At 44.0% G+C, this 18,118-nt stretch overlaps 2 protein-coding genes across 2 annotated transcripts in view; one reads left to right on the plus strand and one right to left on the minus strand.

Annotated features, from left to right (window-relative positions):
* The window catches only part of LOC137915191 (ADP-ribosylation factor-like protein 15), a 64,330-nt gene extending 54,491 nt beyond the window's left edge, over positions 1-9,839 (minus strand). Inside the window, exon 1 of the mRNA XM_068758632.1 lies at positions 9,797-9,839. Within this exon, the coding sequence (XP_068614733.1) occupies positions 9,797-9,839 (43 nt within the window). The remainder of the gene's footprint in view (positions 1-9,796) is intronic.
* A 3,473-nt stretch (positions 9,840-13,312) lies between these two features.
* LOC137915193 (sorting nexin-18-like) lies at positions 13,313-14,830 on the plus strand. Its single transcript, XM_068758634.1, has one exon. It carries the CDS (start codon positions 13,313-13,315, stop codon positions 14,828-14,830), a length of 1,518 nt encoding a protein of 505 aa, XP_068614735.1.
* Positions 14,831-18,118: the final 3,288 nt, after the last annotated feature.

The raw sequence follows: 18,118 nt of genomic DNA on the forward strand, positions 1-18,118 counted from the left end.
CTTTGCCAGAGTTAAGCAGGCAATCAACTAAGCGGTTGATTTGCTGAGACGACTCCTGACGGGACAAGTCGAACGAAGAAGAAGATGGTAGGTACCGAGCAAATGTCAGAGCACACACTGCTATTTTCTGTCCATATACATGGGCTGTTTGCCAGCTGTCCCTCCGCCAGGGGGTGAAACTATGCTACATGGACAAGGGCCCCTGGGTAAGGGGCAATTAAGTAGTTGTAGCAGTATCATCATTATATCCTTTTTAATTAAAGAGGAATTTATTAGGGTTTTTTTTTTACTATTAAGTAACTCAAAGAAATTTCAAAAATTACCCTAAAAGTAAATACATGATGCTAATATCTTAATTTTTATATGCCTCAAAATAGTAGACGGTCATAATATTCCTAAACTAAGATTAAAAACCCTAAAAGCTTGAGAAGTGACCAGATGTGAAACCACTATCATTCAAGGACTGTGTATGTAATCATATCCACGCACAGTCCTGCTCCATGTTTGCTGCTCTGTATTATCCTGACACCTACTGGATGAACAAACACTCGTATTTAAATTTGGTGATTTTTAGACAAATCTAATCTCAATCGCAACATGTCAACCTTTGTTGTTAATGATGAATACAAATGTTGCCCAATATAACACAAATACACCAGAGATTGTTGTGGAGTAGCTCTTAGTTAATGTCATGATAATACATGAAAACGCAGGTCATATCTGGTAAGAACGTGTGTGATAAAAAGAAAGTCTGGTACAGTGATGAGAAAAAAAATCAACAAGAAGAGATGAACATAGATGAACACACCTAGAGAGAAGGAAGTCTGATGGACAGATGTGGACGTACGACAGTACAGCAAAAGGAGCTTTCAGAAATGAATGAGTCAAAGAAAGGAAAGAACAAAGGGCGACTGTACCGTGATCAATCACAGAATTACCTTTGAGACATTGCATAATGCAGTCTGAGCTCTTCCTGAGGTCTGCCTCCCCAGATTTAAGAGACAGACAGGCAGGCAGACAGATGGATACTTTATTGATCCCAAGAGAAATTCAAAGTATTCAGCAGCTTTTACATAGAGCACTTAAGACAAAAACTGCCCCCCCCCCCCCCCCCAAAAAAAACAGAAAACCGGCAGATTCTAAAAAAGAAAAAACTTAGAATAAAACATGTTATAAAAAGTTAAAATACAATGTCTCAAATAAAACACTTGATTTAAAAATCTGTTGAAAAACTAAATTTATTGTGTATGTGCAGTATTTACATGGTCCAGGGTACAATGTTTTAAAGTGAACGTGATTACTATCTGCATTATCAGCTGTGTAGAAGTGGATATAACATGGACACAGGACTGAAAGTTGAAAAATCCTAAGTATAGAGAAAGCATTTAATGTTAGAGAAGTTCACTCAGAAGATTAAAGAATATCAATAATCTATCTCTGTGTACTGTGTGAAAATACTCGCAAAATTTGATGTACCGATAGTAAAAACAGGAAAAAAGAGCACTTTCTCACACACACACACACACACACACACAGAGAGAGGGAGAGAGAGAGGTTAAAGGTTTCAATAGTCATGGCAAATATTTCCGGGGCTTACTAATTGACAAGAGAGAGGGTTTAGAGACAAGAGTGAAAACAGTGAACCACAATAAATAAGTTCAGAGGAAGAACCGACTGGTGATCTTCTTCAGTCAGATACTATTACAGCTTTCTTTTTTGAAGTGGTTTTGAAATCGTGTTACATATTACCACAAGAAGCATTACTTTCAGTTTGCCCTGAACATCTCAGAGGATTTCTGCACGTCTCGTTATGACCATTCTTGTTCATTCCTCTTAAAGCAAACCGCAGTTAGAGCATGCAGTATAACACGTAGCCACGATGCACACTTTAGTTTTCTGTAAGAGGTGCACCTTAAAAACAACGGCAACATTGTTCAGCTTTGAGAGTATGAACCTTTTGATGTTTTAATATTAGGTAAAATAGCCTGTTGGAGGTGTATTAAGCACCATCCAATGTAAATAATATGCCGTTATATTGAACACCATTGAGGTTAACCCACGATAGGGCATATTTGACAACGATCAGTGACTAAATGGCTCCACCCAGAGGACACATGTTAGAGTTTTCAAGACAAGACAAATTAAAATGAATTTTATTTGCCAATAGCTTTATTTTATTATCTGTATGAGATCATATGTCAACAGCATCACTTCTAGTGATAACTGTCACTAAATGCATGTGAAGATCCAGCGTTCTGAATGCAACATAATCAGACAATGCTTCCTTTTTACTTTAGGGTCTTCTCTCATGGGCTGCAGCTGGTCTTTGGCCTTTTTGTAAAAAATAAAATAAAATAAAATAAAAAACACTACCTTATTCTTCTGAATTGCTTAATGCCTAGTGTATACTATATAATGCAAAATATATTGTTTCTGATGTATACAATCAGACACTGCAAATGCACACACAAAAACAAATGACACACAAATGACAAAAATAATTAAAACTCATATAGGCAAATTGCTTTTAAAAACAACAACAACAACAACAAAACATGTGTCACAAGGTTAAAAATATTATAAATTTTTTGCCAATTTATTTCTTGGTTCAGGATTTACATAAATAAAGTAACAAGCAACTGGAGCGTAAGCTTTCACTGAATTATTGACAACATTCAGCTGAAAAAGAAGCATGTCATTGACGACCTTCCTAGACTGTCGCCCAAGCACAACAATGCCAACAGAGGGCGCCACAGGCCTTTAAATCAGCAGCTCATTCAAAAGCGTTCAACAATCCAAACAAGGCTTTCCTCACATGTGACAACATTTAGGTGAAGCTCATCTTTGAGCGTCAATGCTGATCATCTATGGAATTTTAAATGCATGTGTCCTTTCATTCATAATAGATTGGCGAACTTTGCAAAATGCAAATAAATCCGTTATTGCATATAAAACCAAAGAAGAGTAAGGAATACAACAGATGATCTGACCTAAACCATGGAGACACATGCTGTTGGCATACTGCTTCACAAGAAATATAAGACCAGTAGGTTTGAAGTAAGTCCAGTCAGCCTGGTTTATTTTTTTAATAGAATTCCCAAAACAATTTTTTACATTAATTATTATTATTATTAAAAGTCTTGTCAAGGATGTTTGGTTAGTTACCATGATCACACAAAATGCATAGGATTAAGTTCCACATAATTTAATAAAAGAGGATCATGGGCAAGGAAATATATAGGACTTAAAAAGAAGCCAGAATTAATCATTTAGAACTATGCTCAAAACAAACATTGCAGCAAAACATTTGCCAGATACAAAATAAGAAAAATGTTTGTTAACACTCCTGCCCTGTCTTGGAAAAGTGTTTCCCAAACTACCAACAGAAAACGTGACTGTTGTGGGTAGACATTGTGTCCCTTATGTTCAAAATGCATCTGTTTAACCTAAAAACATTAGCTTGCCTGAACCTGCTCTGTTACTTCCTCTCTCATTGCTTTGGTTGTGTCCCATGGAGCATCTGCCTCGGCTGAACTCAAAACTGTGTCTGCAGATTGAAAGGACATGGCTGCAAATGGGGCCACACTCCTGAAACAATCATTCAGGAAGTCCAATTGTATAACAAGTTGATGGACATCGACTACTGAATAATACATCCTACAAGAAAGGATGTGGTCCAAGAAAAATTCACTCCAAGTTCCGAGGATAGATGATACACAAAGGCCTAGCAGGCCAATACTTCTCTAACAGGAAGTTATTCTCGGTTCCCAAACAGCCAGAGCCAAACTCCCGTCTAAAATGTCCTTGGTGCAACAATACAAATCAGCTACGACTGGCAGCAAGGACTTAGTAAAAAATACTCGACAGAGGGTGGTTGCCCGTTGCTGACCTACAGTAAATCATCGTCCACCAGGTCCTGTGGTGATTGTGAAGTGTGGGATATTCGTGGCCCAGGATGAGACAATGGCTGCTCCCATCCTGCTTTTCAAAAGAACGGAAAACCGTTGGGAAATCTATGACACTGTGAGAAGAATGGTTTATTTCTGTGGTATACTATTCTGTGGTATAACAGGCATCACAAAAACAATAACTCGTCGGGATGTTTGAGTCCCATGGACTTAAAAATAATTCAAACCCATTATTATATTGGACGCTACGTTTTACCACGAAGCCTCTCAGAGCTCAGACATTCCAACTGAATAATTGCAAAATAATTCAGTGTCAGTACTTTTTAGCAGAACTCCCATTGTGACATACAGTTCTTTTATGTTATGATCAGTGAGATTATACGTCTGCACAAGATGTGTTGATTGCATTCCAAGCTTGTTTTTCCATGAAGCGAAGTGAAAACCCCTCTTCCCGAAGGGACTTAAATATTGCAATTTCAGAACCTAAGTTTTCTTTCTGCGAATCTCATTCTGATGTTTATAAGCTCCACTACTTTAAAGTTTGGGATGCAGTGACTTCTAGCAGATTGTCGCTTTGAATTGTCCACATTGTGGCCCTGTGATGAGCTGGCGCCTCATCCGGTGTGTACCCCGACTCTCTCCCAGAGCCATCCGAGATAGCAGACCTGTGACCAAGATGACAGGGTAGCAGCTAAATATGAGAGGACTACGATGAATGAATGAATGAAGCGGTAGAAAATATGACAATGTAGTATATTAGTAAGTATGGTAATGAAAAAACAATAAACAGATGCAAACACAGGGTGGCGGAGTGGTTAGCGCTGTCGCCTCACAGCAAGAAGGTACTAGGTGTGTGGGAATTTCATGAGTTTGAGTATGTGTATTTAAAAACCATTAAACTCTCTGCAGAAATAATAAAGTCCTTAAACAACTGGTGCATTCCTGCCTGAGCAAACCTCATCTCTGACGTGGGAGCTGTAACTAACACAAATAAAAAAAACAATTGGAGGTGGCTTCTCTCAGATGAGGACAGACAAGCATTCATCAGAGCCATGGGAACAGGAAAAGGTTAAGCCCTGTGCAGTCACACAGCACAGATACCCTGGAGGCAAGAAGGAACGAAACGTCCCCACAAACGCTCCGTGTTGCTCAGGTGTCAAACACAAACTCCAGCAGGACACAAAAAGAGGCCAGTAAATAACTTCATGCAAAACAAAAACAAAATGACAGTGGATCTCTAGGAATGATCAAGTGTGTAGCGGAGCACAGCTCCTGCAAGAAAAGAACGATAACCTATAAGGAAACACTTCATCTGTAACGTAAACTGTTCACATAGAAGACTGGAAATTTTCCAAATGTGAAATGAATTACAATAGTTTAGTCAAAATGTTGTTGTTTTTTATTGAATGCAAAAATGTCATTTTGTCCAAGCTAGTGTGATTAAACATGATATTAAAAACTTAAAGCCAACATTCAAATGAACAGAACCAGTTAATCTAGTCGTAAATTAAACATGAACCACCAGTAAGATTTTTGATGTGAGTGATACACCCCAGACCCTGGGGGGGGTCGGAGCCAGCAAATCAGTCAAGTAGCCATTTTCCACTCCATTAATGACATAATGAGGTGACCATGACGTGCCTAATTCGAACTCTTAGACCGTTAATGGCTACGGCAAAGAAGCGTCAGAAGAGCAGTGGCTATGGCAGCTGCGCCTCATGGTCACTTATTGAAGCCGTGTTCCCCCCTGCTTGATGTCAAGCCAAGAAGGATTTCTGCATTTCAGTAGGTGATTACAAACCTACGCAAACCACCAACGATTGACTGGATGGTTTATTTAGCAGTTTTTCGGTTGATAAGGACCCAAACTCACCATAATAGTCGTGGTGTCCATGTAAAGTTGACATTATTAATCATCCTATTAATCCAACAGGCTCACAATTCTTTGTTTAATTGTCCGGGAATAACGATTAACAGCTTTTATTATTAGCATTAGTGATGTTGAAAACTGTCCAACTAACAAGCTCTTTCAACATTCCATAGAAGTCATGAGCAGCACCGTCGTAGTCCAGGCGTGTTCTGCGCTGTAGCTGTGCACATGCTTTCCGTTAAGCAAGACTTCAAAATAAGCCCGTCTGTTATTGTACAGTGAGAAAGCTTCACTAGCTGGTCAGGGAATAACAGGAGACCTGGAAATACGCAACATGAGTCATCAGCTATAGTTAAGAATACAAAACAAGGATCTAAAAATGTGGCATAAAAGAACTGCACAGGCAACAAGTGCCTTCAAATCCTTTAGTGGAGCTCAAAATAATGATCGCACAGAATTTTGACATTGATCAAAGATTCAATTAGTGGCCATAAATAAAAACTGTAGTGTCACTGAACCACAAAAACCATTTCAAAAATATTACCACAATTGTAATCGTAGTGTTGTACTCATGGTCCTCTTAAAACGGTGGCGTACGTCCGGCTGAACTACAACCACTGGCCAAGATGGTTGCTAGGAGCCGCAGGGAAGAAAAAAAAAAAAAAGAGGGTCCATATTCTACCTTTGTTTCAATTCTCAGAGAAGCTACCAGCACTCAAAGAGCCTTTTCCTGCAGGCTTACCCCACAACTCGCATTAGGGCCGTCCACCTGTTCCACCTTAATATTAAGTGAACAGCAACACCCACTCAGAAGAATCAGCCTGTTTTCCACATTCAGGGAGAGAGCAACAGGGAAGTAGCAACAGCTGCTGCTTTGGTCGGTATCTCAAAATCTATATATATATTACGTAATATATAGTAGTATATATCCGATAACTCCTGTTTTCCACTAACAAACAGCTCGCACTCGTTTTCTTACCGTGTAAAACCCAATCCTGCACAAGGCAAAGGAGAGCTGGAGGCACTCTGACATCGCGTTCGGCAACAAGCGTAACTCCCGGCAACAAACAAGCCAAGCCTCTGGAATAAGTGAATGGATAGAGGAGGAGCAGGAGGAGCTGCACACATCACGGCCGGGTCAAAAGCACGAGTCCACGATTAGCAATCCACATCCACAAGCAATCTCTTTAAAGCGGAGCATTACTGCGGGGGTTTTGTGAGGGTGCAGATGAGCATGATTACGGGGCATCTTGTGTTTACGCCCCAAGCGCAAATGCAAAGACAGAAGAAAAAAAACAATTACTGAGGCAAGGATCAGGTGGCAGACACAAGTTCAGGATCAGTTCGTAAGAGTGTCTCTCCACAGAGATTAAGGGCTCAGGAACAACAAGGGATCCAGAATAGGAGCACAAATTGGATTAGTCACCATCACACACTCACACATTGTGTTCATACGGCATGCAGAGCTTTATGAAACATAAAAACGTTGCTTTCTATGCATGGAGAAGGATGAGGAGGCCGGCCACTCGAGCGTACAGAGATCATGATAAGCTGTTGTTGTGGGATGCATTGTTGGAAGTCGTTTTGCTCAAGGAGGACCGTGAGTCACTGAAATCACTTGGTTGGCTCAGCTCAGGTGTTTAGCAATAGCTGCTGTCATCAACAGCCAACACAATGCAGTGATGATCCAGAGTGCTCAGTGGGAATACAATAAAGTTATGTGTGAACTCGTCACACCAGCAACAGGTAGCCGGGAAGGTTTGCATGTTTTTGGAGCCGGGAGGAAACCGGAGAACCCAAAGAAAATCCAAACGGACACGATATTACTTTTAAAAGTAATAAAGTAATAAATTATGACAGACCAAGAGTGGTTTACAGTTTAAACTTCAAGTCTCACTTTTCAGCAAGAATACAAGAAAATAAATGATATCTCCCTATGGGAGTGCTTCCAAATGAAATTTGCTCTCTCACGCCTTCACACTCAGCTTTTCCAGAAATTCCCTCGTGTGCGAGGCAAGTCTTCAGAAGTATGAGGGGAAGTCTCAGCATATTGTTGCAGAGTTATTCTGTATAGCATCAAGAAATCTCAAAGATTAAGCTTTTAACCTGAAAAATGTTAAACCATGTTATTCATTCACTTGCATGCCTTCATACCAGATAACTGAGGGGGGGTTACAAGTAAGCAGAGACTTATGCAGACATCTTTCTTGGTGAATTACATCAAGCATTTAGGAATAAAGGAAAAATATACACCAAAGTCAATTCAACCAAAACTCTTCTTGGACCCAGCACCCTGATGGGTGCAACTGTTCTTCTTTGCTTTTTTGGAGGCTAAACTCTGCTGCCTCCTGTATTTATACTTAAGTACAGCACATGCTAATTTTAATTCGTGTGTGTCAGCAGCTTTTTTGTGTTGCCAGGTCTGCAGTTGTCCAGACGCATCGTCCAACTTAAAAACCTGATTCAAAAAGCAACCAGTTAATGATGGAGGAAGCTCCATTTAGCTAGAAATCATGAGCATCATCACATGGTTTGAGGTGAATTTTGGTTTAAGTAAAAAAGACACACAATAAATATCTAGGTTTAATGATGTCTAGTGGCGTCATCCGTTCCAGAGAGTCAAACGGTATACAAGATCGACGTAATAACCTAATGCTGATAGCTGTAAAGCCATTAGTGAGTGTAAACCTATGCAGTGGAAGAGCCATAGTATTAATATGGCAATAGGGGTATAAGAAAACATTTGAAACAGAATCGAGATAGATAAAGAGATATGTGCTACAGTAACAATTCAAACCACAGTTATTACCAGGGAACATGAAACTAATGCGATTCCATTCATGCTCATTCGGAATTCCCTGTGAGGCATAACTTAAGACCTGATCTAAAAGTAGGCATAAGATTTAGTGGAAGGTCTTACTGGGTTATAGGGGAAAAACAGACATTGGGTTTTGGGTTATGTGCCAGGTCTCCACTGTTTCACAGCAGGAATAGAGGCCCTAGATTTGGCCTGCAAGGACAGCCAAGTGCTTGGCTCCAACAATTACAGCTGTGCTCTCCGCACAACATTTTTTGTCACATTTAATCTTAAATCCTCCAGCACTGAAGGTAAAAATCAATTTATATCATTTGATCTCTCAAGTGCCTAAAAAACAATACCTCTTTTGTTCCCTTTGACAGCAGCAACGTATAAATAATAGAACAACCCGTGTAAACTATGAATGTGCCAACTTTGAGCCTCTTTTGTTCCAACGAGGTTTGTTATTCCAAGGGAAGAGGCCACAGACGAGCTAAAAAAACAAAAATCCATTGCATTAGCACACCATTTCTCATGCCGTTTACGAGATAGGATTTTTGTCATTTTACAAAGATCCTCAGTGAAGGTGAAGTTCAAAGTCCCATTTCGGTACCACATGTCGACATACATATCAGAGCTAGAATAACATTTACGCCGTCTCAGGCGTGTAAGAGTGGGTGCTCCTCTCCCCCTCTTGGATAAATGGCATTGTGCACCGGGTTCCTGGTCAGAAAAGGCTGCAGCACAGCTTTTCTATTGTTGCACAACACCCATTTCCATCCTGACAAAAGAGAGAAAAGGTCCAAAAATACTTAGTATTTATTTACAAAAGGTTAAACCTGACACATCGGTCTTAAATGCAATTCATGTTTTGGTCACACAGTTATAACTAACACGCTAAGAAGGTAATACCCCCCACATTAGGGCATTAAAGAAAGCTCTCAAAGAAGGGTCTGACAACTTGTGCTGCTTTGTCCAATGACGTCACCGTAACCCGGTCATTAGCAACATCCACCCCCGGAGCTAACGAGACTTCACGGTGGAACCGGTTTCTTATTCTTTCACATGCAAATAGACTCTGGTCCGGCTTCAGACCTTGGGAGGCTATCATCTAAAATCTAACAGCTGGTGCGGGACAAGTAATCACAACATTTACAAACGTCAATAGCCGGTTAGCCACACACCGAAAAGACGGAGCCCGTCTCTGAATGGAAGGCTTACCGTCGGAGCGCGTCTCTGAACGGAAGGCGCACCAAGGCAACATTCCGACGTTTCACTCACCAGATAATCCATGTACTGTCGCTGAGCCGTCCGCAGCCGCACGACCTGGCTTTGCGGTGTAATGGAATGGATTTTGCCCCACACGTCCGCTTTGTATTCCCCGCCTTTCGACCGCCACAGCAAAAATAAAAAGCAACCTTTGGTGCGTTTAAGAGCAAAACTCTTTTCCGCCGTCGTCCTCGCTGAAGCCGCTTTGTTTCGGGCGCCGAGGGCCGCTGGGATCGCACGTCCTTCCCCTCAATAAAGAGCCGCAGACCCGCCGGCGGACTCCCAGCTTTATCGGTGTTTGGTTGAGGAAACGAGCGAAGCCTTACGGCGCTACGTCACGTACGTCGTTGCGCTACGTCACGTACGTCGCTGCGTGACGTAGCGCGGTCACGTGATCAAACACATGGTGGCTATTTTCATTCTGATTGAACACGATCAAATAAAACGCATAGAGATCTAGTCTAATGCAAAAATGCACATTTTAATACTGTTGAAGAAAAGCAAAGGGAACCGGAAGTAATACTCAAAAGTAAGCTTGTATGTTTTTTAATAATAATTAAAAAAAAAAAAGGAATATATGTCTGCTATTAAAAACACATATCATTATTACCCCCAAACATGGAATTGCTTTTCTCGTGGGCTATTGGGGCATCACATTGTTCATGCATTTGCAGATTTTTAACAGAATTACCTTGCTTTCAGTAGCAGCAACCTCTGGGGAAATACATTAGCACAGTAAATACTCTTTGGATTTGCCATCAGACTTTACAGGAGTAAATTAACAAGATTGTTGTTTTTTCAAGGATTGCTAAAGTGAAGACCATAGGAACCGTATAAATCACAAATCTGTTACTGTGATACAAGCTGTGCACTGAAGTAATTGCTGTTCCCAAAGTACCACACTCCTCTTCAATAATTTATGTCTTGTGCCATAAAGGGAAAATCCCTGAGCACAGTTAAGTGGGAAATGAACTCAATGTTCTCAGCACAGTTCTGACAGGCATGAAGGATTCTAAGGAGACACAACGAGAGTCCAATGAAAAGGAGAGACCTCTGGTGGACAATAACAAGCGGTTATAATGGTTTTAAAAAGCAATGGTTAATGGCACTTTAATTTGTCTAAATGGGAAATGGTAAATGCTTATATAGCGCGTTTTATGCCATCACGCTGCCTAAAATGCCTTACATTAGACCTCACAGTCACACAGTCACACTCCATGATTTATTAGAGGCAATACACGAACATAAGCAGGCTACATTCATATTTAATAGTACAATGTATTATAGTCATTTGAAAAATCGTTGAAGGTTACAGTTAAATGAATGCATCGTCAGTTTCTGACTGTGATTAAAATAGGATGTCTCTTAATATGAACACTCAGAAAACAGTGAAACAGGACAAGAGGTAGAGTTTAAAAAAAAAAAGTCGACCTAATTATTGGAATAGATTTTACAATTCTGAATTTTGCATCTCACTTTTGGCATAAATCTCACAAATATAGCTCAGCATAAGACAGATTTCCAAATTGCTCAAGCTCTGCACTTTCACTAGAGAAAGAAAGTAAGTGTAATTCCTATTTTTTTAAAAGGTGTGGCGCATCGTTTTGTTTATTATGACGGACATGATACTTGCTCTCAATTAATCATTCAACATCATATATTAAAAAATATTGTACGATAGTTTTTCAGTCATTAACATTTATCAAAGGTTACTTGACATTTATTAGTTACTTATTAGACATTTATGATATCTTAATTCATTAACCAGAGTCTCCCTCCATTTGTTCCTCGTTTTGCTTGCCTTTTCTTCCTCCCTAAAAATTAGCATGACCACGATTGAAAGACAGTTGCACTTCCGCCAGGGATTTGTTAAGCTTCATTAAGTGGAACATGGTTTAAAAAAGGTTTTTTCCCCATTGTTACATCTATGACTTTTTTTGTCTTGATAGTGTTGAAGTTCCCACACTTCACCAGCAGAGGTCAGTAGTAGCCCTTCAAAAACTGCTAGACTTGATTAGAAAGCGTCTTGATAGTATGAGCTCTTTATCAGCAAGTCTGTGACACGTTCACACACACACACACACACACACCTACACACAGACACACAAGCTTACAGTCATATCTGTGGTTGCAGGACATCAATCAGGGCAGAACATCTTGCTTCCTGGTGATGGTCGCTGTCGTTCTAGCAGTTTGTCCAGGTTTTGTTTTGCTTTGTTTTTTGGCTGGAAGCGCTCCATGTTCTGTGTTCTCCTTCACCACATCACTCGTGGTTGAGCGATGCCCTCTCTAGACGCCCGTACCAGTGCTTGACCTTGGTGTTCTCCGTCAGTTCATCAAATGCCATGCAGGGTCTCCATCACTCTCAGGGCACCAAACAGCACCTGCCGAACAGAAGCAACCACAGAAAGTAACCTGGAGCCTCTTGAACAGTGATGTCATGTTGTAGCCGTCTTAGCGCAAAATCAAACTATTTGTTTGCAAGAGGATAAAAATGAAAGGTTTCTCCTCCTGTAACAGATATATATATATATATATATATATATAAAAAACACGGCTCATCTCTACATGCTAGGAAATGGTCCAAAAGGTTTAGCAAAACATCATGCGAGGTGTTTGGGCAAAGCAGGGTTTGATCTGATGAATAAAATGCATAAACATAAACATAAGCATCTACATCTGATCCTGTCTCTTTTCAAGTAATCAATCATGAATTGCATCATGTCAGGCACAATTAACAATGGAAAACGAAAATTAAAAACAGGTTTCATCCTTGTAGTTTTGCATCAAGCAGAAAGGGAAGATTTGGGAGGCAAGTCTGGGTCGATTCGATTAAAGGCATTGCGAAATCGGCCAGAACTAAAACCATCACTGTAATATTATTAAGCAACAGACAACAGTTGTACTGAAAGATAAATCGACCAGTTTGAGGAACGGAATAAAGAGCAACAACAACATAGGCGCAGCCTGGTGACGTCATAAGAAGGGGACGCCTCCTTAAAGGTACGTATCGTAAATCCACTGTTACACGGTCCATTTGTGCTGCCTGTGGAGCCTCAGATCGCAGCAGCGCTGAAGCTCCGTCCTCGATTAGCCAGACTGGTTCCCCTGCCCTCGATTAGCCAGCCTGGTTCCCCTGTCGCTGCGGCACCAGCTCGTCAGGCAGGCAGACGCTTCAGTTCAGAGCTGCGGGGCGCTGGAGGGCGTCAGCACCGGGAGGTACTCGGTCCAGTTCGGGACCTGGAGGACCCACCACTGGACGAGCAGCGCGACCGAGTCCTCTGGGTGTTGACCGGGACGAGGACTGCACCGGGGGAGGGACAGAACCGGGACTTTCTCCAAAACGGGAGAAACTTTACACGCCGACTCTCCAAGCGTAGCCTCGGATGAGCTAGCCTGCTGCCCCCCTCCCGACCCCGGCCAGCCAGCCGAGCCTCAACCCCCCCCCCCCCCCCGGGTGGGTGAACCATGGCGCTCAGAGCCAAGGCGCTGTACGACTTCACCTCTGAGAACCCGGGAGAGGTGTCGCTGCGGGAGAACGAGGTCCTGACTCTGTACAGCGAGCGGGACATCGACGGCTGGTTCGAGGGGGCGAACAGCAGCGGCGAGCGGGGCTTGTTCCCCGCGTCCTACGTGGAGATCCTGAGAGGAGACGCCGCCGACAGCCGCAGCACATCCGGGGACACCTCGGCGGACTCCCGGTACACCAACGCCCCCCCGGCGGGGTCTGCCGGCTCTCAGGCGAGGGCGGAGAACCTTTCTAGATCTCCCTCGTCTGGCTTCGCGCAGCAGCAACACGCCGACCAGCCGCCGGCCCAAGGGAGCGACGACGACTGGGACGACGACTGGGACGACAGCTCCACGGCGGCGGACGAGCCCGGGACAGCGGGGGCGGGGCGGTACCGGGACTTCGAAGGCAACGGGCCGTCCGCTTACAGCCTGTCCACGTCATCGGCGTCCAGGGGCAACGCGCAGCACGCAAAGAGCTCGGCCACGGTCAGCAGGAACCTGAACAGGTTCTCCACCTTCGTCAAGTCGGGTGGGGAGGCGTTCGTGCTCGGGGAGGCGGCGGGCTTCGTGAAGGACGGGGACAAGATCTGCGTGATCGTGGGCCAGCAGGGGCCCGAGTGGCAGGAGAACCCGTACCCGTTCTCGTGCACGATCGACAACCCAACGAAGCAGACCAAGTTCAAGGGCATGAAGAGCTACATCTCCTACAAGCTGACGCCCACGCACACGCGCGTGCAGGTGAACCGCAGGTACAAGCACTTTGACTGGCTGTACGCCCGGCTGGTGGAGAAGTTCCCCGTCATCTCGGTGCCCCGCATCCCCGAGAAGCAGGCCACGGGCCGCTTCGAGGAGGACTTCATCTCCAAGCGGAGGAAGGGCCTGATGTGGTGGATGAGCCACATGACCAGCCACCCGGTGCTGGCCCGGTGTGACGTCTTCCAGCACTTCCTGGGCTGCAACGACGAGAAGGCCTGGAAGCTGGGCAAGAGGAAGGCGGAGAAGGACGAGATGGTTGGCGCCAACTTCTTCCTCACCATCAGCACCCCGTCGGCGCCGCTCGACTTCCAGGAGGTGGAGAGCAAAATCGACGGCTTCAAGACCTTCACCAGAAGGATGGACGACGGCGCCTTGCAGCTCAGCGCCGCCGTCGGCGAGTTCGCCCGCAAGCAGATCGGCGGCTTCAGGAAGGAGTATCAGAAGATGGGCCTGTCGTTCAAGGTGCTCAGCCAGGCCTTTGAGATGGACCAGCAGAGCTACTCGGCCGGGCTCAACCAGGCCATCGCCTTCACCGGGGACGCCTACGAGGCCGTGGGAGACTACTTCGCCGAGCAGCCCAGCAAGGACCTGGATGTCATCATGGACCTGTTGGGTCTTTACCAAGGACACCTGGAAAACTACCCAGACATCATTCATGTCCAGAAAGGTAACGTCTCATTGAATGTTGATGAAATTGAAGTACGGATTGTTGCCTTATAACAATAATCTTTTTAGTAATCGATTATTATTTTTGGGGGAAAAATAGCACCAAAAGACAACAGGATTTGTTCATACACAGGCAAGCAGAGAAAAAGGGCAGTATGGAAGATGTACGTTATTCAAACCGGAAGCAACACCGGGTGTCCAACTTTAGCTGAAAATGTCTCTCCCGGAATGTTTGTTACGTTTAATATTCAACCCTCAGAAAGTAAAACATTCCAGGAGCAGCGGGAGGATAAACGCTGTTTCCAATCGTCACTTTCTTCAATGCTGATGCACAAACACCAAGGGAGAAAAACAAAACCTGTTTGTTTGCTGTTGTTTTCTACTTGTCTAAAGCGCCTTGCAGCTTCGGTCACTTTGTAAAACTATTGTGCGTTTTGGTTTTTGCGTTTGTGGCACCTGCTGCGATGCTTGTCGCTTGTTCGGCTCTGTTGGACTTTCCATTACAGATGAAGTAGAAGACATCAGACCCCTGGAGATGGGGGTCTGATGTCTTCATGCAGGAGGCTGCCCTCCTGCATGACCCCCCCCCCCCCCCCACACACACACACACTATCCCTGTTACATAAAAGGCACAGCATTGTTAAACGTTTGTTTTTAAAGGATCTGCTGCTTCCCGCGAGTTAAAATGTGACACAGTTGGGTCCGACTGGAAGGAGAACGATGCTGAGGGAGGCTGTAACTCAGAGAACGCTGTTCCTCCCAATGTTTAGGTGCGCTTTAATTTAGTAGATCGCTCATAAACATTATACAACCTGAGTCTGCAACCAGTGATGAATGGAAATGAGAAGCCGACCTGAAACGTTTTGGGACACGTGCTTGTAGGTTTGATTGTCCTCCAGTGGTGTCTCCAGTGCATTGATCCAGATATTGACTGTCGTACCTATCAGAGTGACGATTCATTTTCCTGGTGACTTGCTTTGTCCTCTCTTAGCCGTGGACATCTCGGTTTTGGGTCCATTCGCTCAACAATGGGACGCCACAGGAAGAACAGCACAGACAGTGTTTGGGCTGCAGAAGGGACAAACGTCCCACTCAGCTCAAATCAGGTCTGCCACGTAGGCCACGCGCGGTCCAAATAAGGTGACACAGCTATCCACACTTTTTTGGCGTGATAAGCCTCCGCCTATTTCCAGAGTTGAGATAAGCTGTCAACCTTGCTGCAGGCACAGTGTTGAGAAAAGGTGAAAGGAAGCGGCGCTAATGGGAAAGCCAGGTCCTGCAGCAGCGGACAGGAGAGCCGTCAGTGGTTTCTGGTTTGTTTTGGGATTGATTTAGCTTAATTTGTCTTTTAATTTTCAGTGTTCAAGAGCTTTTTTTTTTTCTTTTATGTGTAACTTTTTTCCCTTTGATCACGTTACAAGCGAGGAGCTCGTTCCTAATTTTATTTTCTTTATTAAAAACTAGAATCTTATGTGTGCAAGTAAAATATTTGCACAACCATCATTCTTCTAGTTCTTACTGTTCCAGGATCTGCAAATATTGATTATGCCGTGTTGTCTACAGGAATATACTGAACACGTCGCTGCGTATTTATTCCCTTCGGTACGGTAGATCCGCCGTCAGCGGTGTTTCTGTCTCCTTCTCAAATTCCCTTCAACTCTTCCCGTGAGAATGAAAAGCAAATATCTCCCGGGGCGGAACCCGGCAATGTTCCGAAGTCTCTACTGAGCTCAGCTCACATGCAGAAAAGAATAGAGGGTTATTCTAAATGATTGTACGTCTCACCGCTCCATCGCTGTGTGGAGACGATCTTTAAACGAGATTTGAACGTACACCAGCTTTCTGGGCCTTCGCCCACATTTGCCTTTTGCTCAGTCTGCAATATTTAATCGACCTTTTTCTTCCTGTCCCATCTGCTGCTTCCGCGTTTAGACGCCTTTCCTGTTGTGAAGTGAGGCTTATTGCCCCCCTCCCCCCCAGGTCAGACACCTGCGGTTCTAGGCCGCATCCTTCGCTGTCACTAACCAGAACAGCAGAGGTGGTCGCACCGGAAACTCCAGCAGGCACCGAACAGTGTTTTTATGCATCTATTGCTGGAGCTTTAATCAAGGTTAAAAAAAATGAGCAGCTGTAAAAGTTCAGATCGAGGTCGCTGCGCTCGGTCATCAGCCACATTGCAGAGGTCATTGCCAGAGGTCGTCCAGCAGCAGCCATCGCTGCAGCTCGCTTTAGGAGAACTCTTTTGCTTGTCAGTGGCTGAATTCCATTTTTAGCTTCCCACATCTGAGCTGATTGGACGTCAGGTTTTAAATCATCCCTAAGAGGAGAGCAATCAAAGCTGTCCCACAGAGGGACTCTAAACGCCATCGATCCCCAGCTCGGCGGGGGCCGGGGGCCGGACCGGGATGTAACTGGTTCTGCTTTCAAAAACATATTGAGCTGTTGATCATGTATTTTTGTCCTGCTCTGCTCATGTGACCGAAGACATCAATGCTTCATGGTTCCAATCCAAACACGGGTTCTACCGTTAATTTAGTCAGGTTCCTCTAATTCAGCGTCCTTCAAGCTGAAACGTAAAAAAACACGCCATTACATTCTCAGCTCACACCGGCTATTTGCCAGGTCAAACGCAAGCCGGAGAAACGTGTTAGCTTTAGTCCAAGGCATGTTGTCACTGTGGCTAAACTAACAGCACCCCACCTCTTCCATAGCCCGCTCGCAAATATAGTCCCAAAGTCTTTCATCAGGTGAATAAACGTGTGAAGAACACGCGTTGATGAACGCCCTCAGTCACCTATCGTCCGTCTGCGTTTGTCCGTCTGGTTTAATCTGCTTGAACGTGCGGTCGACGCTCCCTCGTGTGCAGACGGTGCCGGTCCGTGTTGTTTCAGGCCGGATGAACGTGTGCTCGGGCACAACGGGATGAAGGAGCGGTGGGGTGATGCGACGGGGGGCTTGCCGCTGGTCGTTCAGGTCACAGGCTCAGTGTTGTGTAACCAGGGATTACGTAAGAGCTGGAGCTGCTGCCTGCAGTTAGTTCAGCAGGGCTGCTTCAGGGACCCCGAATCTCCATAGGTCTGTTATATTCATATCACGCCTCCCAATTTCTGTTGTCAAACACGATTTGGCATGATATAATCATCTGAAAGAACAGCTAATAACATTTGAAAAGGGCAGGCGATGAAAGGACAGAAAAAAAAATAAAGACTTTTTTTTTTGGGGATCTGCTGAACAACAGGAGAAACTTTTAGTTCTGCTTAATTTCCTTCAGGCTGCAGTTGGCTCAAGAAAGTTTCCGTTTTTTTTACCCTTTTGGACAATGAACTCTGCATTTCACACAAC

This window comes from Brachionichthys hirsutus, unplaced genomic scaffold (genome assembly GCF_040956055.1).
Source record: "Brachionichthys hirsutus isolate HB-005 unplaced genomic scaffold, CSIRO-AGI_Bhir_v1 contig_725, whole genome shotgun sequence".
Classification (NCBI taxonomy): Eukaryota; Metazoa; Chordata; class Actinopteri; order Lophiiformes; family Brachionichthyidae; genus Brachionichthys; species Brachionichthys hirsutus.

What these genes read in the sequence shown, in the direction of transcription:
- LOC137915193 (XM_068758634.1), top strand. Translation starts at nt 13,313, where the DNA reads ATGGCGCTCAGAGCCAAGGCGCTGTACGACTTCACCTCTGAGAACCCG.